Raw genomic sequence first — 25,611 nt, forward strand, 5'->3', positions numbered from 1 at the left:
TGCGTTTTGCAAACGGTCTTTCCCTCTGTCCTTACTGTAAAGGAGCCATTAAAACCCAAAGCGCGTTTCCCCTAATTAGCCGAAACCCTTAAGCGATGCATGGCATTGTGGGCACCCAGGAACCAAAATGTCCCCACTCATAATACAAACGAGACAAACAATGGCTCGTGCCCAAGCTTTCACACTTGTTTTTCCAAGTCTTGGCTGACAGAGGCGGAGCTGTAATTCCTCAGATCTCTCGACTTCACCGGGGGAGGTGGGGATGGTAACGACACCACTTGTGAACTCTTTCGGCCAGAGTAGCTTAAAGATTAACTTGCTCGCGTTTCTGTGCCCAAAACCGTTTGCGCGAAGGGCGCGACTGGAAACTCGTGCAGGCGGGAGACGGCGGCGCGGCGGCTCTTTCAACAGGCGATTTGTTCTCCTGTCTGGGGCTCATTTCCATGCAAAGAGCCCGACATCAGAGCACCTTTTGTTGCTGAACGCTTTCTCGAGCATCGAGGGGAGAGAGTCATGTGGAGCTGGAAGGGCTCATTCTGAAGAGAGGGGGCCCCGGGCCTCCCCTGCGAGCGCCGGAGCACCGCGCTCGCCCCGGCGGGGCCCTGCCCGGACGCGCTGGCAGCAGGGAGTCGCGTGCCGTAGTCCGCGGGCCCCGGTCCCCGGAGGACGCGCGCCCGCAGCCGCTGGCCTTGCTCCCGGGCTGCGCGAACTCCCCGCCGGAGAACTCGGTGGTGCGGACTCCGCCTTCTGCTCCCGGAGCCGGTGGGAAAGTTTCCGGAGTTGTCAGCGGCGCAGCCGGCCGCCACCGAGAGCGGGCGGCCGCGAGGGGTCACCGGAGCCACCGGGGATGCGGCGCCGGGGCGCGGCGCGGTGACGCGGCGGCGGGGACCCCGCGCGCGCTGGTGCGGGCCAGGGCGCCCCGGGGACGCGGCCATGGAGGGCGCGGGAGCAGCCGGCCCGGGGCCCGAGCGCGCGCGCGAGGAGCCTGAGGAGCCCGAGGAGCCCGAGGAGCCCGGGGAGCCCGGGGAGCCCGAGGCCTTCTCCCGGCTCTGGGCCGACGTGATGGGCATCCTGGTGAGTTACCTGGGGCAGGGGAGGCGCGGGAGGGCGGGTCGCGGACCCCCGGGGCTCCCTTTGCGCTCGCCCGCTTTGGCCAGCCCACCCCCCCTCGGAGTCGTCCATCTCTTAGGGGGTTAAATACGCATGGTATAGGATTTCACACCCTAATTAAAAAATAACCAACCACAGATCCCATGACAGATATTCTTCAACGATCGGGTGTGACATTCAACAGTCTGATCTGGGACACCTGCTGAGAAGTTGGTGTGGAAAAGGCTGGAAAGAGTCCTTCGGAGAGGAGATGTAAATAAACAGTGTTTGGCTGGTGTGCTTTCGCAGTTGGATTTGGGATGAGGCTGATGTTACTGGTGTTGATCTCTTCAGCGTTTGTCGTCTGACCAGGAGAGGAAGGCGACCATCTCCTTACTCAGAACCACCAAAAAGATTAGTTACTGTTTGTTTGCAGTTTTTCAGCTTGTAGAATTACAAGATATTTGTTGTCATCTGTTTGGGACTAAAAACAATAGGAGTTATTTTGCTAAATCTGTATTGTCATGTATTTTGAAATGTCCAGTAGCTGAAACCGCCCATGGGTTTGGCATAATTTCTGAAAAACAGTTCTTATGGATGGAGGATAAAACTTTAACTCGCTCAGGACTCAGTGCCTTGGGGAATTAGTAGATTTGCTTTGGTGGAGCTGTAGGTAGGCAGGTAGACTGGAATCAGGTGGGTGGGGGTTATTATAGTCAGACATCTTAATCCACACCTAAAAAGTCAATTTTAGTTTAAAGATTTGGAATTGGCAGTTGTGTAGGTCATCGGAAAAGGTTCTAGGTTTACTTTGACATCTTTTAGTTTTCTAATGGAAAGAAGTGTCATTTTTAGAAAGAAACTCTTTAGGAGTGAGGAACAGTGTACATTTTTTTTTTTTTTTGGTGAGGAAGATTTGCCCTGAGCTATCATCTGTTTCCAATCCTACTCCTTTTTTTTTTTGCTTGAGGAAGATTAGCCCTGAGCCAACATCTGTGCCCATCTTCCTCTACTTTTTATGTGGGATGCCTCCACAGCATGGCTGATGAGTGGAGTATGTCTGCCCTGGGATCCGAAGTCGCAGAATCCTAACCACTCCGCCATGGGGCCGCACCCAGTGTATCATTTTTAACACAGTAATTAACTCTTGGACTTGGGAGTGAGTTAGCCTGGGTCAAAACCCAGCTCTCCCATTGACTGACTATGTGACCTTGGCCGAGGTATTCAACCCCAGTAATCTTCAATTTCATCACCTGAAAGGCGAGGCAAGAAGACTTGCTTAGGTTTTCTGAGATTTAGCTAAGTTGATGGATATGATGTGCTCAGCATTCTGACATATAGTAGGTGCTCAATAAATGATAGCTTTTCTTTTTTTTTCCCTGAAAATAGTTTTGTGCCTCATCTTTGCAGGCATCCTCAAGTCTCAGTTATTCCATTTTCAGGTGTCCATTGGTATTTATGATTATTCCTGAACAGAGAACCAGGGAAAGTGGGTCAAAGATTTCTATCTGCTTTTCTCACTCTTTGATATTTTAAAAATGCGTATTTTAAAAAAATTTAAAACCTTCAGTTTTTCCATTTTCTGAACATTGCTTATGAATATGGGCCTTTAGTGAAATTCCAGAAAACCCAATGAACATCTTAAAGTTGTTCTTATAGATTGTTTTCTAAGTTTGTCCTGCAGGATGCTTATCTTGTTAATTCTTGCTAAATCCCTCTGTAAATTTTCAGCCACTAAAAAAATTGGTTGGATAACATCACACTGCATCCCTTACTAGGGCGTGGGCTGGGGAAGGGAGAGTTGGAGGGACTCACTTAAATGGAAGTGTGGGCTCAGGGTGGTTTTTTTGTGGGGGGGCGGTTGGCAGGTGGCCCTTTCTGAAGATTTGCTTCCCTTCCCTGGCAGATTCCAGCACTGCTGGGTCAGTTGTAGCAGAGCAGAGGGTTCTTTGGCTGAGTTAAAAGATAGAGTGGGGCTTGAGAAGCTCAAAGCTGTTATTCAAAGGGCAGATGCAGGAGAAAAGAAAATATGTCCTTCTTACAGAGCTAATAGTTCAGCGTGAGGCTGGAAAGAACATAAAGATTGTCCCCAACAGGTTAGGTTCACTCATGTTGTCCCATCTTTTATACAGTCTTATTGTCCTTTGGGGTAAATGTGTGCATCAGGATTGCTCCTTAGTAGAATTCAGATGAAGACGACATTGGTTACCTCTCCTTTGTACATGCCTGTAGGAAGTCACCAGGTTAAAACGAAGGATCTTCATTCTGTGTTTAGAAAGCTGTCTTCCAAGTGTTTATAAGAAACTATATCTTTGGGGGAATACATCAAGACACCAAACTGACAGTTGACTTTGTTCTTACTGAGATAAAAGACACCCTTTCCTTCGTGTTGTATTTAAAATAGGGGATTTAACCATCATCTATCAGCCTAGACAGGTGAAGTGACTTACCAATGGCACCTATACGTTGCTAGTGACAAGGTCGGACCGCACTCCAGTTCTCTGACCCCCACCAGTCAGTAGCCTGAGGCCAGGATACTGCATAGTTCCCTGTCCCAGATCAACTTAGTAGATAGGTAATTACATTCGGTGTTTTAGGAAAATGCAATTTGGAAGATTATTTTTCAATACTGAACTTGAGGAAGAGATTAGAGGAAGTGGGAATTATCCGTCTAAAAATCACATTGAACGGATTTCAGGTACAGTGGCTACTTGATGTTTTAGATTCTTCTAAGTGTAAAAATTAAACCTCAAAGCCTATCAGGGTCAAGCTGTTTTAAGTGATTGAAAAAACTGCAGAACAGTGAGTGGCACTGGGCATCGGCCCTTGGGATTTTGTTGGTTCTAAGCCAGGGAAGGGCGTTGCCTCGGAGACACAGACCTCAGTAAATACTGGACGATTATTTGAGTTCGTTAGGACATATTTTGTATTTAAATTAATTCAGCCCTGTACGGTTCAGCACCAACTAGTTGCTTTTAGGTAATTGTTAACAAAGTGCTTATTTGGAAAAGAAATAATAGTATTTATGCATGAAAATGCATGCTAGAATTTGAGCCATGCTAGAATGAATAAATACTAATAAGGGTGTATGTAAATAGATAGAGAATGAAGAGAAAATGAGCTTATAAAAACACTATCAATTGTGATCACCTGGAGGGAAAGGGTCTGTGTTTTACTCATTTTTTTATCTCCAGTGCCTGGGACTTGGGTGCTGAGAACATGGTTTTACTGAATGGAAAAGGAAAAGAGCATGTACTTCTTAAACGTAGGAGCCACATCAAAATACAGTTCTGTAAAGACTCATGTACTGGCTATAATGGGGTGCATTTATGAAGACATTCATAAATTCTGCTCATGCAAACAAAAATCCTGGCACTTCCACTGGAAGCGGCGATGGCAAATTGCGAAATGTTTGTAAACCCTGACCAATTAAACCTCGGCCTTCTTGTGAAAAGTGCTGTTCTGTTCTCTGACTCTGCAGCATGTGGTCTGCCTGGGGTTTCAAAGCATGTCACCGTTCATGATGACATGCTTCGACTTCTGCTGAGAAGTGAAAAACGAGTTAAGAGTCCTGTGAATTTGACTCTTATCTTTACTTCTCGGCTACAGACAAAACAGTTCTTTTTTTTTTTGGTGGTGGAGGGTAGTTGTTTTTAAGAGTAGGAATTGCTAATGTTGTTAGATATAGTTAGATGTGGGAGATCATTTTTTCAGCACTAATTATCCATTTGGTAAATTGTGATGGTTCTTAATTTTTCCTCTAGGATTTGAGGGCATCTTAAAGCACAGCCAGACTTTTAAAGCTATTTGTTCACCGGCAAGGGAGGGAGAGGGAGTAAGTGCCTATTGTTTGCAGGATCCTGCAAGACGCACCTCCCCCAAACCTTAAATTTCCTCTGTTCCTACAATTTACACCCATTTCCTAGCAAAGCTTAGAAAATATGCATTGTATAGAGATACTCTGGACTTTCCTCTATTCTGATTCCTTTGCAAGCTACAGAAAAGTTTGTGGTAGGTTTTAGTCCACAAAACTGTTGTTCATATTGTCTTGCTGTTTACTGAAGTCCTTTTTTAAAAAAAAGAAAAAGATCCTCCTTGGCTTTGTAGTTTTAGGCAAAGTATGGGGGAGGGGAAATGCCAGCTTGATCTCTAGGGGGCTTTTAAAATGCAAACTCCTTTGAAAGCGAGAATTTCCATATTCCTTGGGTGGGGACTTAACGTTTTCCCATCAGCTAATGACTGAATTAATTTTAGGTCTTGGAATTTGAGTCAGCCCCAGTTGCAGATATTCTGACTTCATCTTAATTTTCAAGTTCCAGTTGGCCAACCGAGAGCCTTATGGCTTTATACGTGGAGAGGCTGCTGGATGATGTAGTGGGAGGGACTGAAGAGATGGTGGAAATCAGCCCTCCATTCCCTCTTTAGAGAGGAGGAAGGGAAGGGCTCAAGGAAGCAGAGTTGGGACCAGCACTCGGGCCTCCTGAGTTTTAATTCTTTGCCAGAGACAAAGTTAAGTCTCTGGTAATTCTGGCTGGGGTCGCTAACTCTTTTGCCGTCAGAAGAGACCCCTGTACTAAAGTGGTGGACTTGTTGCTCCTCGTCGTCCTCCGGTCTGCCTTCATTTGCCATTCTCTACCTGTAAGCCTCCCTCTTCCACCTGGCTTATTACTGGCATCCTTGTTTTTCATCGTTTACTCCAACTTCTGATGACAGAGCAGCTACCTGGGGAGGGGAAGGAGGCCGTGCTCACAAGGGCTGAGTTCCCGTGCTGTGCTGGGCACTTCCCATACTTACTTACCTTTCTTGGTCCTCTTGTTGTGACCATTGAGAATGTTTGTCACCCTTTTCCAGTGGAGAGGTGTACAAGCGTGTTCTGAATCAATAAATGGAGGAGCTGGGATCTGGATCATGTTATTTCCCTGAAATCAGCTCCTAGTTGCAGTTTTATAGTTCATTCTTTCGTATATTTCTTGAGCCATTTATTGGTTGTGAATCTTTTTGTTTAAGCTGTTGAGCCTACGTATTAGTGACACATGCCCCTGGCTTCCAGAAAGGGGTAGTTTTACAGCAGTAGCCCCACCATCCCTCTCAGAAATGCCCCGTCCCACAGTGCGGTGGGCAGAGTACCCCAAGGTGGCAGAGCAGTGCGCACAGGGAGCAAGGGAGGCCAGTTCCCAGAAATGCCACTGTTGTAGGGCGCTGCCAGTAAGTAGGTCTTCCCAGAGAGGCATTCGTCAGTGAGGGTTAAGGAGAAAGATGGAGGAAGGGCCTTCTGGGCAGAGCCAAGCGGAACAAAGATGGGAGAGCACAGAGCACTGAGGCGGGCACCAGGTCATGAGGGCTGAGGTAGCTGGAATCATTCTGTAGGCTCCAATGAGAAACCGTTGAAGAATTTTAAACTGCTATGTGACATGATCACTTCTGTGTTTTAGGAAAGTAACTTTTGGGGCCGGCCCTGTGGCGCAGTGGTTAAGTCCAGTGCACTCTGCTTCAGTGGCCCGAGTTCGTAGGATCGGATCCTGGGCACGGACCTACACCACCCGTCATGCTGTGGAGGAGTCCCACATACAAAATAGAGGAAGATTGGCACAGATGTTAGCTCAGGGCTAATCTTCCTCAAGGAAAAAAAAAAAAAGAGGACCATTGGCAACAGATGTTAGCTCAGAGCGAATCTTTCTCATCAAAAAAAAAAAGAAAGAAAAATAACTTTTGTAGGTGATGAGCTGGCGATAAATTTGGAAGAAGATTTCTTTAGTGATCCAGGCAAGAGAAGATGAGAGCCTGGACTATAAGTTTGTGAAACATCGGTTATCTGTCATCTGGCTTCCATTAGTCCCAATATTTTACAGAGTATCTATAAGTAATGAAGGATTGCTCTATGCTGCTTTTTTTGGTAATTCCTTTAAGCTTATGGGCAGACTGGGTTAATGCAAGAGATTTTTAGAAATGTTGTAGTCTTTGTGATTTTTTTCATTCTAAAGAAAAAATATCTATCTAGACCATATATATGTACACAGATCTGTTTACCTATCTGTCTATACTGCAGTGAATGATGTGGTTCCTTAAAGAGGGGAATTATTATTTATAATAATATGCATATAGTGCTATAGCTAAATGATCTTTAATTCCATCTTTTAAAAGCTAAAGGACGGAGGACAGTGAAGTAGAGGGAAATATTCAGACCTGTAGATGGATTAACAAGCAAACTTGTAGCTCAAATTTACAAAGAACGTAAGAGGAAAACCTGTCACTAGTAGTTTATCTAATGTGTTCTTTTTAAGAGTGTTCTCTGCTTCAGCCTTAGCCATCATAATCCCACTGTGATATATAATGTGTTTACCTATGGTTTACACACATTCTTAGCATACAGTAGAAATAAAATTGTTCTCAAAATAGTGAATTTAAATGGATGAGGCTAAGGCTCTAAGAATTAACTATACCATTTAATACCAGTGAGTGTAGCCTAACACTAAGACTATAAGAATTAACCAAACCTTCAGACTAATTTTGAGGAAAAATGTATTTTTGTGACCACTTGGATTTGTCATTTTTCCGTGGTAGGCTCATTTATTTATTAATTTACTTTTGGTGATGAGACCTGAAAATGCTGGGTCTGTTTCTCATGAGCTTTGTTCCTAGCCAGCTGTCTAGTGTTCCTCTTTTGTTCCATAATATGTTTCACTGGGTAGCATTAATTCTTTATGAGAGCAGACCTTCACAGCGATAACCTGTTTTGTATTTTTTCTTGTACTTCAAGCCATGTTAACAGAGACGACTCCAGCACGGGGACTGGGCACCCAGGCAGTGTGGTATCTCTGAGACTCAGAAGACAAAAGCTTGATAATGAGATGGTTTTTCCTCTCTGTAATCGGCCTTCTTTCCTTTCTGAAGGGATCTCCTATTGTCTTTTACCTTTTTAAGAAGATTGGTGGAAACGTGACTACGTCTGTGTTTATAATGGGTGCTCTTTAGACCATTGTTCCCTGTGTCCATGGAGATCCATTACAGCTCCCCTTGGGGTCTGTGATGCAGCGTCGATTCATGGCTGGTTTTGGTGCTTCATCCGTTGATGGTTTGGTTTTATAGCCGGTAGTGAGTGAGGAAGGTCCAGTGTGTCTCCCCATGACTCTGTACCTGGTGGTGGCTTCATTCTCTTTCCCGGCGTGCAGATAATAGTGGAATTAAAAGTGAAGGAAAAATAAATGCATATAATTATAATTTTAACTAAAAATGCCGTTGAGCAGGGGGCCGGCCCAGTGGCCTAGCGGTTACGTTTGCCTGCTCCACTTCAGCAGCCCGGGGTTCGCCGGTTGGGATTGTGGGTGCTGACCTACACACCCGCTTGTCAAGCACTGCTGAGGCTGCGTCGCATGTGTAAAATAGACGAAGATGGGCGTGGAAATTAGCTCAGGGCCAATCTTCCTCAGCAAAAAGAGGAGGATTGGCAACGGACATTAGCTCAGGGCTAATCTTCCTCAAAAGAAAAGAGTATTTCAATATTAAGTTATTTGTAGAAGAAAGGACTATCCTAGTTTAAGAACAGGTATCTTTACTATAGGCTTACAGCCATTTTCAGAGGATTTTAAAGACCTTACTTATAAAATCAACCATTAACTATTTTGCGAATGTCCTTATTTGGAAATGCCCAGGGTTAAAAATTCTTTTTAAATGAAAACAACAGTAAGATACCCCTACACACCTATAACAATATTCAAAATCTGGAACACTGATAACACCAAATGCTGGTGAGGATGTGGAGCAACAGGAACTCTTTTATTGCTGGTGGGAATGCAAAATGGCACAGCCACTTTGGAAGACAGTTTGGCTATTTCTTACAAAACTAAACATCCTCTTACTGTACTCTCAGCAATCATGCTCTTTGGTATTTACCCAAGGGAGTTGAAAATTTACGTCCGCACAAAAACCTGCACACAGATGTTTATAGCAGCTTTATTCATGATTGCCAAAACTTGGAAGCCACAAGATGTCCTTCAGTAGGTGAATAGATAAACTGTGGTACATCCAGACAATGGAGTATTATTCAGCGCTAACAAGAAATGAGCTATCAAGCCATCAAAAGGCTTGATGGAGGAACCTTAAATGCATATGACTAAGTGAAAGAAGCCAATCTGAAAAGGTTTCTGATGCTGTCTATGTGATGTTCTGAAAAAGGCAAAACTACGGAGACACAGTGAAAAGATCAGTGGTTACTAGGGGTTGAGGGGATGAATAGGTGGAACATGGAGGATTTTTATAATGGTGGATACATGTCATTATAAATTTGCCCAAGTCCATAGAATGTACAACACCAAGAGTGAAGTGTAATACAAACTTTGAACTTTGAGTGATTAGGATGTGTCAATGTAGGTTCATCATTTGCAACAAATGTACCACTCAGGTGGACATGATGTGTTTTTTTCAACACCACCGAGCAATCCTCCAATTCTCAGCGGACACTGACCCAGTGTCCTACAAATTTAACTCACTTCTGACACTGTTCACCTGGAGATAGTTCAGATCCCACAGGTTAAGGGCTTAGTCCCAAAAGACTGCCCCTGCTCAAATGCCAATCGCAAGTCCAGGTTGTCACCTGTGCTTCTGACCAACTGGCTATAAATCAGACATTTCCCATGACCCACTCCTTTGGTTCAAATTAATTTGCTAGAGGGGCTCACAGAACTCAAAGAACCAATTTATTTACTAGATTAACCAGTTTACTTACTAGATTACCTGTTTATTATGAAGAGATGTAACTCAGGAACAGCTAGATAGAAGAGATGCAGAGAGCAAGATATGTGGGAAGGGGCAAGGAGTTTCCATGCCCTCTGGGGTGCCACTCTCCCCAAATCTCCACGTGTTCACCAACCCAGGAACTCTTGAACTCCGTCCTTTTGGGTTTTTATGGTGTCTTCATTACATAGGCATGATCGATTAAATCATTGGCCACTGGTGATTGAACTCAATCTCCAGAGGTGGGGGGAAGAATTGAGACTGAAAGATCCTACCCTCTAACCATTGGTCTTTCTGGTGACCAGCCCCATCCCGAGGCTATCAAGGGTTCCCACCGCCCAAGTCACTCATTAGCATAAACTCAGGTGTCTAATGAATGACAAAAGACATTCCTATCACTCCAAGAGTTTTAGGAGCCCAGTGTCAGGACTGAGAGGAAGACCAAGTGTATATTTCTTCTTATAAATTACAATATCACAGTGGGGGATATGATAATGGAGGAGACTATGCAGGTGTAGGGGTGGGGATATATGGGAAACCTCTGTACTTGCCTCTCAATTTTGCTGTAAATCTTAAACTACTCTAAAAAAATGAAGTTGTAATAAAAAAGTAATATCAATTTTTTTTCAAGTTTTAAACAAGAGAAGAGTGACAGAATTAGAACATTTAGAAACAAAAAAAACTAATTAAACATCTCTTAGAAAAGTGAAAGGTCGTTTTGTCGAGTAGGTAGCAACGGAAGTAGCTTAGACTGTTCTGGCTCAAGTCTGGGCTTCGTCATTTGGTGGACATATGACCTGGGCCAGTTCCTTAGCCATCTGTGCCTCAGTTTCCTCATCTGTAAAATGAGGATGATAGCCACCTGAATCATTGGGTCTGGTGAGATTAATTGAATGGCATATGGTCAGCAGATCATAAATGTTTGTTATTGTTAACTATTAATAGTCGAGTCTCCTTTAGTTAGAATGTGAACTAATTTCCCTTCACTTTCACCTTTAAATGGAGGAGTGATCTGATTTCCACATGTTCAATTTAGGATTAACATTAACTGTTGATTTAATTTATGTCAAATATCCTTTTTAAAATACACAATTTAAAAATAAATGCATAAATTGCTTCAAAGTAAAATATTCTCTGTACTCAAGAAAGAGTGTATAAAACTTGTGAACAGGCAGGGTTTTCTGGAGGCAAGGAGATGTTTGTAATGAAAACATACTTTCTGTTTAAATGGTGTCCAGATGATTGCTGTTTTTGAGTTGTCTTTGGCTAAGGAGCACAATAATGAGATCTTTTTAATAGCTGACTTATTAGGAACATGTAAAATATTGAAAGCATCCACTTAACTAATGATTTTATTTTTTGAGTGTTGGACTCATGTGAATGTACTAAATCTATTTTCATTATCTTAAACTTTTTTATAAAATATTTTCCCAGGATTTTATTGAATTAACTGCTGTTTCTGTCAGGGTCATCAATCATTCATTTTGGATCTTTGCATCTTAATTAGGAGTCTTCAGTCTCCAATCAAGAATTTATAAATAGAGTATCACATGTTAGTGTCCACAAAGCCCAAAGCAGCCTGCAAACACATTTCAATGTGAGTATGGTAGAAAACGGGATCCATTGTGGTTTGAGGAAGAATTAATAGTAGGCTTGTAATGAATAGATTTGCCACTTACATACATTTTTATTTTTGGGTAACTTTATTATGCATCTAAAGAAAACCTGAAGGAATTTGAAATCTTTGGGACAGTCTGTAAAGACCATGAACGTTTTATGCTGGAAAGATAAAACATCTCATTTTTAAAGCATTTTACCGTGAATTACAGTTTTATTGAAAACTTTCCGGAAGAGGGTAGCATTATCACACAGTCTACTGGGGCAAGGTCATTACTGCTTTCTGCAGCATGTTGCTCCTACTACGTAACATGTGGCGTCCAGGTGGCAACTGAATGAAAGCCTCTCATAACACTGGTGCATGGTAGTGATTTGCCTTGATTAGGATATTACGAAATTGAGGCTATATGATGAGCATTAAAGTAAATAGGTGCCAAATGATTCATAAATGATACATGAAAGATACAGTAAAATCTATGTGATGTAACCTTAGCATTAGCAAAGAACTCTGTGCTGTTTCAACAGAACAGAATGTCAGATGGTAACCCCCACATTCTGTATCAAAGAACTCTTCAGCCCGACACGTCGCTGAAGGGCTGCGCATTCCAGAGCCTGTGTCTTTAGCAGGCAGGATGCCTTCCATGATGGAAGAACTTCCATAGAAACTGGGAGGGGAGACAAACAGAACTGATACACTCCTTAAACATCAAGAGATTTTTAGCATGTCACATCCCGTACTCTTATGAAGCTCTGCCCTAGAGATTAGATGATAATATTTACATTGGTATAATCCCTTGCACTTCATGGCATGTCTTTACATACATTGACTGGTTTAATGCTCTTGTAGCTACCAGGAACCCGTCTTGTTGGCAGCCACCGTTCTTTTGCCAGATGAGTAATCTATGGTTCCTGGTTTCCATTTCAAACACACTGACGCTTCATTACCCGCATTTTAATACTCATAATTCAACAACTGCTGGTTGGTTTTGGCTTCTGCAAATTTTAGGCTTCCAAGTTCATCTGTGTTACCGGTGAAACACTGAGGTTGTATCTTTGCAAATGTTTGGTCTGAAGTAGACCAGACCCAGATGGATGTGGACTCTGCTATTCTTTGAGCAGAGTTTGGGGGCAAAGCCAGAAAGTGACCTGTAATCTGGGGTTTCCCATTTTCCACCCAGGATGCCTGCTCTCTGGGATCTTGGATGTCATGTCTGGGTCAGTGTGGGATACACTCAAGACTTTGCAGGCTCACCTCTTCCAAAGAGGCAGAGAGAAGCACAAATGTCTGGTGTCTTGTTGCCACCAGCTTGCCACAAATTCTAGAACAGCACGACTTTAGTTCTCTTGACTTCTAGTTTGTTCTTCTGTTGTGGGAAACAGGAAGGCCTACTTCTACAACACTGGGAAAGGCAAACTCTTCTGTTGTCAGCCCAAAAGTTTTTCAAGCTGTAAACAGTTTGGTTTTATAATATTAGGTTCAACTTTTTTTTTAAAAAATCAAGATTTTTTCATAACCTATTGTTAATATACCTGTGGACTTATTTGCAGACAAGTTTGAGGGTGTTCTGCTTCAAGTTCTTACATATGGAAGAAAATTCAGGGCAAGAGTTGCTCACAGGCACTAGGTTAACAGACGGTGCCAGAAGATCAGCCAAAAACCAAGCGAACAAGCCAAAGCAAGCTTGGTTTGGGTCTTGAATTTGCTAGTTAGGTCAAGATAAGTAAGTACTGGATTATGCAATGAAGTTGGCAGTGAGGATTGATGAGGTTGACGTTGTTTTGTTAGAAAAATAACTTTGCAAAATGATTAGGGGGTGGGGATGGTGACACTACCTTCTGTTGTCCCATGAAGGTCCAAATCAAAACAAGCTTTATTTATGCAGAGAAAAGCACAGAAGATGTTGTGACAGATAGTCACTGTGCACAAGTAGGGGTACAGCCAGACTGAAATATCTTTTAAAACTAAGAGTGATCACTTTTTTCCTTTAAATTTAAGTCACTACTCTTCAAACCATTAGCAGTCAATTAATTCGTTCTTGGGCTTCTGGTTTTCTAATGCCATGTGTATCTATTGGCCTTTATGGACTTTTATTTTGAAAAATATAAGCATATATTCTTTGACAATGTAGGGAGAGTGTGTAGGGTAGAATCAATTTTTTTTTTTCTGCAAACCAAAGGAACTGAGAAATTCAGTTGTCAGCAGATTCTTTGGGGGACTTCCTTTACTGATTCCTACAGCTCTGCATTCCATGCTTTCTTGACGCTTCAGAGCTCAGCGGAGAGAACAAACACTGTTCTACAATTTACTACCCAGGCAACCATTGGAATTATTTCTTTTCCTAAGGAGTTTGGGGGTTATATTTTTGTGTGATAGTTGGAATATTCTTCTTTGAAACTTGAGTACCATAAAGACTTGTTTATAAAGTCTTTTTAGCAAAGATGCTATGGGGCAGAAAGACTGGATGACCCAGTGATAGTAAGAATAATATGAATGTTAGCAGCTGATAAGTTATTCGTCATGTCCTGTGTGCCAAACATTGTGCTAATAACCCTGTGAGGTGGTGTTATGGGTTGAATTGTGTCCTCCAAAAGAAGATATATTCAAGTCTTAACCTCCGGTATCTCAGAATGCGACATTATTTGGACATAGGATCTCTGTAGGTTTAATCAAGTTAAGATGAGGTTGTTAGAGTGGGCCCTAATCCATTGTGGGGACATTGGGACACAGACACACACACACACACAGAGGGGAGACAGTGTGAAGACACACAGGGAGAACTGTATGAAGACGGAGGGTTGGAGGAATGCATCCACAAGCCAAGGAATGCCAAAGATTGCTGGCAAACCATCACGAGCTAGCAAGAGGCAAGGAAGGAGTCCCCTGCAGGTTTCAGAGGGATCATGGCCCTGCTGAAACCTTGGTTATGGACTTCTGGCCTCTAGCACTGTGAGACAATAAATTTCTGTTTTGAGCCACGCAGTTTTTGGTGCTTTGATACAGCAGCCCTGGGAAACAGATACAGTGAGTGCTTTACCTGCTCTCTACAGGGGAGCAGCTGTTGGGAAAAGGAGGAAAGTATAGAGATCAGAACTTTCTCCAGTTGTAGCACTTTGCACGGCCAACACCTTGAGCAGCGGGAAAGGGAAAATTGAGAAGATAGATAAGCAGTGAGCCTCAGTAAGGACCTGATCATTGCAGCACGGATACCTGTGTTTATTGGGTGTGGGTGGGTTCCGCTAGGGATGAGGAAGGCATTCCTCATTCCTCTCCCAACTGCTTACGGAGTCACTGGAGAGACCAAGATAGAGGGAAGTGCAGTCAGTTTCCTGGGTGAAAGTCCAGCATTTCTTGTTAGGTCATACGAGATGAAGAATGACGTGGACTTGGGAAAGGGAAAAAATTGCATTGGGTCCCATCTTCCCACCCAAATAAGGCCTCAGCCCAGTGCGTATGGCTTTTCTCTCTTCTTCTGCTCACCCTTATTACCGTTATATATTGTTTTGAGGAAGGTGAGGAGAGGGTGGAGGTGAGCTGTGAGGAAATGGAGACCTAAGGATGCTTCACATCTTTGTTCTCAAGTGCTGGAATTGAATTAGTCTTCCAAGGAGGACAACACGTCTTTGCCTTCCCCATCCCCATTCTCAGCCACTACCCAAGACAGAGTTGGCAGAGGGAGTAGAGAAAAAAGCCTTAGCTCAACACAGATCAAAGTCCCTTTGGTGCTAGATTTCTTGAACTGACTTCTAGGGTGGGTCCGATAAGCTGGGGGGTTGGCGTTCAGGGGCTCTGGCAAAGGGTTTTGGGGGGATGGGGCCACATGGGCCCAAAGGAATGTTGGTGGTGATATCCGTAAGCCTTGGGGTCAGCCTTTGAATTCTCTGCCCTCAATCCTTCAAATCCCGTAAGAGGGAGATAAATCATGGTATTCCATAAGGACTATGTTAGGGAAGGAAGGTGATAGAGATTTCTGGATAAAAATATTAGCCTCTGCTTGAGACGCCTCCTGGTACCACTTTACTCCCTTGGTCTTGGAGGCGTCTTAGCTATGATGCAAGATTTGGGGAGTCAGAAATCACTCCGTACTGGATTGCTGAGGGTTAGGAATGAAAGTAAAAGAGGGTATGGAGAAAATGGGAATAATTTATAACATCTTCTATTTTATTCTCTGTGGATTCTTTACTGGACATTTTAATTAAAATCTTATAGAGCATTCATTCTAAAAGGGTCAGACCCCTGAATAAATTAGTTTTAATCCCCACCATGTGTTCAGAATAAATGCTTTCAGAGAAATGTCTTTGTAAAATAAAATAAAAATGGGTAGTTAGAAAAATAGAACTTCCTAGATCATCTGTAGCCCATGTTAGTAAAAGACTTCTCCCTGTGGTACATTACTGTAGATTACTTTTCCAACTCTAGTTCAATGATTCAAGCCAAAACCTTCATCACTTCCCTTTGGAGACTATTACACAGCCCGGCAGGCATTCTATTAAGAAATTTCTGATGTGCAGAGGAAAAGGAAAGTTTTAAAGTTGAGATTGAGAAGGAAGATGATTCACAGTCCCAAGGGAAGAGGGCCCCAGTTTCCAGAGATGGCCCCCAGCTGCCACTCCTTCCCTTGGAGACATACTCACCAAGTGGCTGCGGAAAGTTAATGGAGCCAGTGCGTGCACCAGAGTGCAGTCCCTTAAAAGAATGACAGAGGAATCAGTAATTTGGTTCAAGCTCAGCAATGGGTAAAAAAAAACGTGTAGATACCTCATTAGTGTAGTGTGGGAGTTAAAAATGCAGAGGTTGACTGTCCTGAGCACATCTAGAGTTTATGATTCAATGTTCAAGAAGAATATAAAACCAGAAATTGCTATAGTTGAGGCAGGAAATGACTCAAGACCAAAAGGAGGAATTCCATAGACGCAAGGTCAAGGTGAGAGTGAATGCTGGCTGGTGGCTCTGTCTAACTAAGGTCGACAGGCTTGCTGACACGGGAGCTGGGGAACACAAGGATAGAGTGAGCACCACTCTTGAGTTCTGAACAGCAGGAACCATTGCAAAATAGTAGAAACGAAACACGAAGTCAAGGTTATCAATATTACAAAGTAAAGAACATTCCACGATTAGAAAAATCCTTTTCCCCAGGTCTTTACTATGGTCCATCTTGACCAGGCAAGTTCCTGGCTCCCTGGCCTATGAGTTAACAATTCTAGGCTGTTCTTTATAGTAGGTCTCTTGACATTGCAAAATCAGTATTTTTCTTCTCTGCGTATTTTTCAGCACCCACTGGTTGTGTCATTCATGTGACATTTACCGTCTTTAGGAGGGCTGTCCACCATTTTATTCTTCGTTGGATGGAACTCTTACTATCTTTATTTTTTACTGAGACCTGTGGGGGGCACAGTGCTCCCTACAAGATGCTGTTGGTTCTCCTGCTCTAGGGTAAGAGGAGGGAGATAACACTGGAGTTCTTCTCGCCCCCACCTTCCACCCCGTGACTGCGTTTCTCCTTAGGAATTCAAAAGCTGTATCTTCACGTTGCTTAAGCAGCTTTTATTCTTGCTGTCCCTTACTGATGCGACTCAGTAAAAGGGAGCTTCGACGGAAGGAGAGGTGGAGCTGGGAAGATAGCGACCATTTTTGAGGAGGGGACCTTTGGGAAAGGAAGAGGCTGTGCCCAGGAAGTTAATTGTAAGGCGTCAGCACAGAAAGCGTTGGCTACATGGAAGGAATGAAGCTTCAGATGGAACAAGGACTTCATTTACTTGGAGGTTGTGTCTGGACCTCGTGAGGTGATGGCAGGTTTCTAAGTGTCTGACTCAAAAATGTCTGGACCCTGTGTATAAGCTTGACTAGTATTTAGGTTTGGGCCTGAACGTTGTCATTTCTCACAATGAAAGAAAACAGGGCCTCCACTCTGGATGCTCTTCTCCAAGTAAGTTCTCGTCCTCCCTTCTCATCATCTTTATGATGGGTTTGGATGGATTTTGGAATTAGTGGGCAGCTCTTAATCCTAATTCTGGGTGTTAAGATTTTTTTTTTTTTGATGAGGGAGACTTGCCCTGAGCTAACATCTGTTGCCAATCTTCCTCAATTTTGTATGTGAGCTGCCACAGCATGGCCGCTGACAGATGAGTGGTGTAGGTCTGTGCCCGGGAACTGAACCTGGGCTGCTGAAGAGGAGCGTGCCAAACTTAACCATTAGGCCACCAGGGCTGGCCCTGGGATTTCTTATACTGCCTTACCATTGTCTGTGGCTCCCCATCTTTTTTTCCTTTTTTGTGAGGAAGATCAGCCCTGAGCTAACATCCACGCCAGTCCTCCTCTTTTTTTTTTTTTTTTTTTTGCTGAGGAAGACTGGCCCTGGACTAACATCCGTGCCCATCTTCCTCCACTTTATATGGGATGCTGCCACAGCATGGCCTGACAAGCGGTGCATCGGTGTGCGCCCGGGATCCGAACCCGGGCAGCCAGCAGCGGAGCGCGCGCACTTAACCGCTATGCCACGGGGCTGGCCCAATCCTCCCCTTCTTGACTGTGAATTCTCTGAGGGAGGATCTATCCTGCCGCATACAGAACTCTGTGTCGTTTGGGGAGGTGACCATGTGGGAACTGAGTTCTTTTGAACTAGATCGTGGAAGATGGATCAAGGATGGCCCTTTCTTTACTTGTTACTTCAAAAAGTATTCATCACTTATGACTTTGAATTGCTACCTCAAATTCGTTGTGAATCAAGGCAGGATATAAATACATGTTATATAATTTATAATTCTGCAGTCTCTTCTGTACAAAACTATCAACTCCTCAAAAATTGAATAAGTTGTCCAGTTTCCTGAGGGGCTAGGTTTAAATAGGGGGTTCAAGGAAGGAGCTGAAAGTGAGGCAGACACATGAATGTCGTGGGGGAGGGCACTTTCTGAAGCAGAGAGAACATCAGCCTTAAAGGCCCCAGGACGGGAGTGAACTTGGTGAATTCCAGGAACAGAAACAAGGCCAAAAGCGTTATTGTGAGTGAGAGTGAGAGACTGGAGAGTGGGTCAAGAAAACAATCGAGCCAAATGACATCGGCCATAGTCAGGGTTCTGTTCTAGGCGTGATTGGAAGCCACTGGAGCATTTAAATTAACTTATGTTTTTAAAAAGTCACTGACAGTGTTAGGGAAATGGGTTGTAATGAGCTGGTGGTGGCCCGGACCTGTAGTCCTGGGGTTGGAGAGAAGCAGACAGACGTGGCACAGGGTTTGGAGGTGGTCTCTGAGTTTGGGCTGGTCGTTAGCAGGGCAGAGAAGAATTGAGGGTGACCCTTAGATGTTTTGCCTAAGTAGACTGTTTCGGGTTGTGAGGGTGGGGGTGGGGAATCAAGACAAAGCCAGTGCCATTAAACTAATTCACAGTGAGAACTGAACACTGCCCAGCAGACTGGACTACCATGGCATTCTCGGTCCTGTAAGAAGGTCCATTTAATTAGGACCAGAAGGGCGGAGCTGGGCGGTCTTGATCATGGTGCCCATCTCCACCATCTCCCCACCTCCCCACATGGAGGCTCCTTGAGTGGACCAGAATCCTCGCCTCTCCTGGAAGGCACTAGAGGCACGTTCACTCGTTGTCAGCTCTGTAGCAGGAGGCCGTGTGGCCTGTCCTGCAGAGCAGAGGTGCCGGGCTCAGAGCCATCTCAGGTACAGTGATCCGGTTTCCGTGCTAGGATGACAGGAAGGGGGCTAAGAGGGAGGGAATGGATTCGAGAGATGTGTACGTGAGAAACAGCGGGACTTGGCAGCTGACTCACCGTGGGCTGGGAGGGGAGAGAGGGAAGAGGATGAATGGCGTCGTGCGTGCATCTCGGTAAGCCTGCGGCTCGCCGGCGTAAAGGGCTGATGGGCCTGTGGTAGGGGAAGTGAAAAAGATGAGTGGCCTCCGTGTGGGTACACTCTTCCGCTGACTTTTTTAATGTACAGCCCAAATCCGTCTGCTCAGTTCTCTTGAAATTTCCGAGGGCATCCGAACAATTAGAAAAGACTTTGTGTTCCCTCTACCCCTTTCCGTGTTGCATGACCCACCTGTTATCTTCTGCAATAAGGTATATTTTCACGTTGACCTCATTGGTGCTCTCAGGAAGCACAGTGACTAAAGGCTGTACAGTCACCGTCGTAAGACGCAGGCGTTCGGCTGGAGTCCCCGTTGCTCACGGACCCCGTGGGCAGACAGGACTGTTCTCAGCTGTTTGGGAAACCAGGCCCGAACCTCAGACCCCCTGCTGATGGTAGAATCTACCATCCACCGCGTGGATGAGGGCAGTACATCCCACAGTCCAAAGGAGGGTTGATGACAAAGGGAAGTGCTTTTTTCCTGTCCCGATCTCTCTAAGAACACACACGCAATTTCTGGTACTTGGAAGTGTGATTCCAAATAATATTTAAATGAAGCTTTGTGCTTAAAAAGCTCACTGAAGGGATAATTGTGTCAGACTTAATTAAATCCCTCAAAAAATCTCAAATACCTCTGTTACTGTTCCTGAAAATAAAATACTTTACAGAGAGAGGCATCCTAGGGCTTCGTTTAGACAGTTAAGTCCTGAATTTTGATACTTAGTAATACTAGCTAAGATTTATTGAGTGCTTACTGTGTGACAGGCTCTGTGCTAAATGGTCTCCGTGAGTTCTTTCTTTCTTTTTTTCTTTCTTTTTTTTTTTTTGAGGAAGATTAGCCCTGAGCTAACATCTGATGCCAATCCTCCTCTTTTTGCTGAGGAAGATTGGCCCTGGGCTAACATCCGTGCCCATGTTCCTCTGCTTTATATGGGACGCTGCCACAGCATGGCCTGATAAGTCCTGTGTATGTCCATGCCTGGGATCTGAACCTGCGAACCTCCGGCCACCGAAGTGGAGCACACGAACTTAACCACCATGCCACCGGGCCGGCCCCCGTGCGTTATTTCTTTTAGTCTTCACACAGTCCGATGAGATGAGATGTAGGTCCTGTCGTTATCAGCCCATTGTACAGATCAGGCTGAGTGAGGGTAAGTATGTGTGCCAGGTCACACCGTGCTGACACTGGGACGTAAGCCCGGAATTCTGCCTTCACAGCCCATATGATTTCCACTACGTTCCAGTGTGTGCATGAATCTTGATGACGTTATTAATATTCCCCCTTCCTAAGAAGAGCATTGAGCCGTTGGTATCCTGGTGATGTGGCAGTGTCTGTGACCGCCGGGTGCTGGCTGCTGGTCCAGTCGGGCAGTATCAGGATGTGGCGACATCCTTCTGTGTGGCTGTGCCTGATGAGACGGGCAGACAGGAAGAGGGGCTGGGTGGCGAGAGAGCAGACAGTGTCCACACGAGTATAATGAACAAAAACTCCATCGGGCTCCCTGGAGCCTGAACGTATTAAGACACTCTAGAAGAAAATGTGTATCAAAGTCCTGTGCTTGACACTTTGAGTGACAAGGGAGGCAGGTACCATTTCATTTTGAGAAGGGGCTGGGCCTCCGGTGGCCGTGGGACTCCCCTGGCCCTAAGGAGAATTTCTAAGGACAAGCTGTGTGAGCAAACGTGGGGTTGATGTGAGCACAGGGGCGGGGGTGGGGAAGGACAGCAGCCTTTCCACTCATTCTCTCTGTTTTCCTTTTCCAATTTTTAGTGCAGTTCTTCCTATGCGTGTATACTCTGATGTAGCCAACTGGGAGGGATTCTCTCACTTCAGAGAGAAAAACTCTTCATTCAGTAAGCATCTACTGAGTGTCTCCACGTGCCGGGCACCCTGGTAATCCAGAGGAGACCTCGGGGAACCTGGTCCCGACTGGAACTGAATCTCTTCCCAGGTGGGCACGCACCTGAGTAGACGAGCTCTGGGCTGCAAAGCATCTTGACCTTTGGCCAAGGAACACGCCTTAGCTAAGAGAAATAAGGCAGGCCGAGAAGGACAAATACAGTATTTCACTCCTATGTGGAAGATAAACAAACACATGGATAAAGAGAACAGATTAGTGGTTACCAGAGGGGAAGGGGGTGGGAGGAGGGTGAAAGGGGTAAAGGGGCACATATGTGTGGATAAAAACTGGACTACTGGTGGTGAGCACCATGCAGTCTACACAGAAGCTGAAATATAGTGATGTACACTAGAAGTTACACAATGTTGTACACCAGTGTGACCTCAATAAAATAATTTAAAAAAAAGAGTACTGTGTGTCTTTTTGTTATTTATTGTAATTATTCTTTCTCAAGCTAAAGGCTTAGGAGAGAACACCTCCGTCCTTACAGCAATCCCCAGCTGAGTCAAGCCGTGCACATTCTTGACTCGTAAATCCTGGTTGTCAGAGCCATTGCTCAGCCTGGCTTGTTAGTTGTGCTGCCGCCACAAACTGCTCAGCAGAGGCCTGGCTCTCGGTCGTGTGCAGGGACGCAGAACAAAACACGCTGCTCCTGTTTACATCCTCGGGCCGAGCCAGCCGTTCCTCTGCAGCCCTCAGGATTTCCTCAGGAAGCTGTCCTGGTGGAGGGTGGGCCAGGGTTAATCAGGATGTGATGACACACAGCCCCCTCTGCCCTCCGGGAGCTGCGCTGAGGTCAGGCCTAGATCCGTATCTGGGCCCACCCTTTCCAGTCTGTGAATTTCCAGGCCAGTTCTCCTGCCCCAGAGTGGGGTGGGGGAGGTGGTGAGGATGGACCGGTTGCAGCCGGCTCCTTTTTCCCATTTCACGCTCTCGCACACGGTACTGGGGTATAGGGCTCGGAAGGGGGGAACCCGTTGGAGGCCCCCAGAGCAGCTGTGTCAGCCGTTCTGAGCCTCTGCTTTTCCCACAGGGCCACGGGCCGGTCACTCCAGGGCTGCTGGGTCAGCCGTGACCCCGGCCTCGGGAAGAAGTGATAGATCTGGTGATGTGTCAATGTGTTTGGTCTGGCCAAGCACCCAGGCGTGTGTTTTCTCATATGTGGCTGAGTGAACTGGACGCCTCTGCAGCTCAGGAGTACTGTGAACTAACACACTTTTATCTAAAAATATACTGGTGGGGGTGGTGCCTTCTGTGGAAGGCCTCCGTCGATGGAAGTAAGCAGTAAGGTTAGCTGAGGTTTGTTATGTACCCAACTGAGGTAAGTCCGTACTTCTGGGATGGTGAAGTCAGGTCTTGGAGGGGACAGGCATGGATTTGAAGCCTGGGGCTGCTCTTTTTAGCCATGTGACAGTGGATATGTCTGTCACCTCCCTGAGTGTCTATGCCCTCACTGGTATTGTACAGTTAGTAAAGCCACATGGAATCCTGTATTTTTCTTTTTTTTTTTTGCTGAGGAAGATTAGCCCTGGGCTAATATCGGTGCCTATCTTCCTCTATTTTGTATATGGGACGCTGCCATAGCATGGCTTGACATGCGGTGTGTAGGTCCGCGCCTGGGATCTGAACCCACAACCCCCAGGCTGCCCAAGCAGAGCGTGTGAACGTAACCACTACACCACCAGGCCAGCCCTGCGGAATCTTGTATGTTTTAAGTGAAATAATATGCAAGAATACCTGACATATAATATAGGTATATAGATGCTCAATGAATGTTAACTCTCATCTTCCAACCTCCCCCAAGCGTGCACGCACACACACATGCCAGATTCTACTTTCAGCTTATTCTACAAACTCCATCAAACAGGACAAAAGCAAGTCATTTTAAAGGCATCCATGTGATGTGTGAAGCTGCGTGCTGTCTCTTAGTCCGGAAGAAAAAGATTCATTCAATTGTTGAGCTTTTACGAAATGCCGCCCTGTGCTGCCTCACGGTAGGCACTGCAGAGTCACCGATGCACGGCGCTGTAAGAAGATGCATGCGTTGGCCTGGCGGAGCTGATACGTTTTGGGGAGAATACCTGAATTGAGTATGTGAGACAACCAGGAATAAACACTCGAGGTAGAGTGACTGCACAAATGTTCAGGAGATTCAGAGCACAGGAGGGACCTGCCTTAGATAATCCCCCTTGCTAGGAAGGAGGAAAAGGCCATTTTGGAAGCTGGGTTTATTATGGGTCTCTTGGCTTCTACATATTGTTTTTTTTTTTTTTTTTTTTTTGGTAGGAAGATCAGCCCTGAGCTAACATCTATTGCCAATCCTCCTCTTTTTGCTGAGGAAGACTGGCCCTGGGCCAACGTCCGTGCCCATCTTCCTCCACTTTATATGGGACACCGCCACAGCATGGCTTGATAAGCGGTGCGTGTGTCCTTGCCCAGGATCCCAACCTATGAACCCCAGGCTGCCAGAGCGGAGCGCAGGAACTTAACCACTACGCCACCTGGCCGGCCCCTACATATTGTTTTTTGTCTGTAGTCATTGAAACTGTTTCTGCCTGGGCAAGAGTGATTTCATCATGATGGAGTAAAATTTTTGAAGCTAGGTAATCTCGCGTTGGGCACGCGATTCCACAGCATCGTAAGCAACAATGGCGATTGTTAATGATAAGAGCAAGCATCTGTTGAGTTCTGAGTGCTCTGCATGGATTATCTCGTTTGTTCGGCAGCACTGTCCTGTGGGCAGGCATCTCTCTCCGAGGCACAAAGAAATTGAATAATTGGCTTTTTTGAGGTCAGAGCCTGAGATCTTAACCATTGCTCCATACCACTTCTTTATTTTCCTTGACAAAAAAAGGAAAGAAACCCAAAACAAAACAAGAAAAACCTCCACAAAAATAAATAAAGTGACCTGTAAATAACAAATAGCATTTTTCTCTTTTGTAAATGGGAGGTGGAGGTGAGGAAGGATGTAAGGATAGAGCAAGCGATGGTTCAAAAGTCTCCTTCTAGACAAGGTATTCTGTGGTCTTTTGAGTTATGTGGATGTCTTCTATTAAAAAACAAATTGTGGAATATGGACAAAATCCAATGCAATTCTAAAGAACAAATAGGTGAGTAACTATCTTTGGAAATTTAAAGGTAATTGGCAAGATTTGGAATCGGGAGGAAATTCGCGCAGAAGTCCTCTGTCGAAAGTTTTGAAATAGACCCAGCATTCTAGTCCCTGAGTTATCTGTGTTTGAACGTAATGGGTTGAAATGTTTCTATCTCAGTCTTTTCCTTTCCTTTTCTTTCAATAGTGCCATCTTGGTTTTGTCCTATTAAATTCTCTCTTTGCTTTGGAGTTATTTAGGGTTTCTTGCCTTTTCAAAAATATGTGCCAAGCTACAGTAGTCCCCTCGTTACCCAGCGGGGATACGTTCCAAGACCCCCAGTGGACACCTGAACCTGTGGATAGTACCTAACTCTATATATACCATGTTTTTTCCTATGCATAAATACCTGTGATAAAGATTAATTTATGAATTAGGCACGGTAAGAGATTAACAACAATAACTAATAATAAAATAGAACAATTCTAACAATATACTGTTATAAAAGTTACCGTAGATCTTAGCAACCTCAGCATACGATTTTTTTTCTTTCCTTGTTAAGTCGAGAGCTGTCACCTTTTCACTTAAAGGAAGCCCTTTACGGCTTCTCTTCGGCATATCCGAATTGCCAGCATCACTAATCCTGCACTTTGGGCTGTTATTAAGTAAAATAAAGGTTACTTGAACACAAGCACTGCGATACCGTGACAGATGATCTGATAACCGGGACGGCGACTAAGTGACTAAGGGGGTGGGTAGCCTATAGAGGGTGGATAGCTGGACAAAGGGGTGATTTATGTCCCGGGTGGGACCGTGCGAGATTTCATCACGCTGCTCAGAATGGCGCACAACTCAAAACTTATGAATTGTTTATTTGTGGAATTTTCCATTTAATGTTTTTGTACTCTGGTTGACCGTGGGTGACAAACCGCAGAAAGCAAAAGCTCGCATAAGGGGAGACTCCCGTTAGAAGGTAGGTATTGTCAAATGAGGACTGAAACTTGTTTTTAGATAATAAATGAAATTTTATGATGAAAAAACAACTGGCGAAGTACATTGCCAGGGGCCTCATGCTTAGTCTTTCCCTTGGTTGTTTCCTTGGACGTTGCTGTCAGAATACCAGCCTCGTGGAACTGTATTTTTCAGGAATAGCTAGTTCACCTCCTTCCTCCACGTTTTATACCTTTTAGTGGTTTTGTTGCCACAGAGGGCGATGGGAGAGACGAGCTTCATGTCCCCGGGCTAATGTTTAGGAAAAAATGGAGTGAGGTTGAAATTAATTGACTAATATCTTTTTAGACATTTTCTGAATTATTTCTACGGAAAATC

The 25,611-nt window shown here is 44.8% G+C and overlaps 1 protein-coding gene across 1 annotated transcript in view; it reads left to right on the plus strand.

The window, feature by feature from the left end:
* Nucleotides 1–859: 859 nt before the first annotated feature.
* SASH1 (SAM and SH3 domain containing 1) overlaps nucleotides 860–25,611 on the plus strand; it is a 178,859-nt gene continuing 154,107 nt past the window's right edge. The window contains exon 1 of the mRNA XM_058534247.1: nucleotides 860–1,074. Coding sequence (XP_058390230.1) covers nucleotides 934–1,074 — 141 coding nt within the window. The 5' untranslated portion in view covers nucleotides 860–933. The remainder of the gene's footprint in view (nucleotides 1,075–25,611) is intronic.

The sequence above is a fragment of the Diceros bicornis genome, chromosome 39 (assembly GCF_020826845.1).
Source record: "Diceros bicornis minor isolate mBicDic1 chromosome 39, mDicBic1.mat.cur, whole genome shotgun sequence".
NCBI classification, from domain to species: domain Eukaryota; kingdom Metazoa; phylum Chordata; class Mammalia; order Perissodactyla; family Rhinocerotidae; genus Diceros; species Diceros bicornis.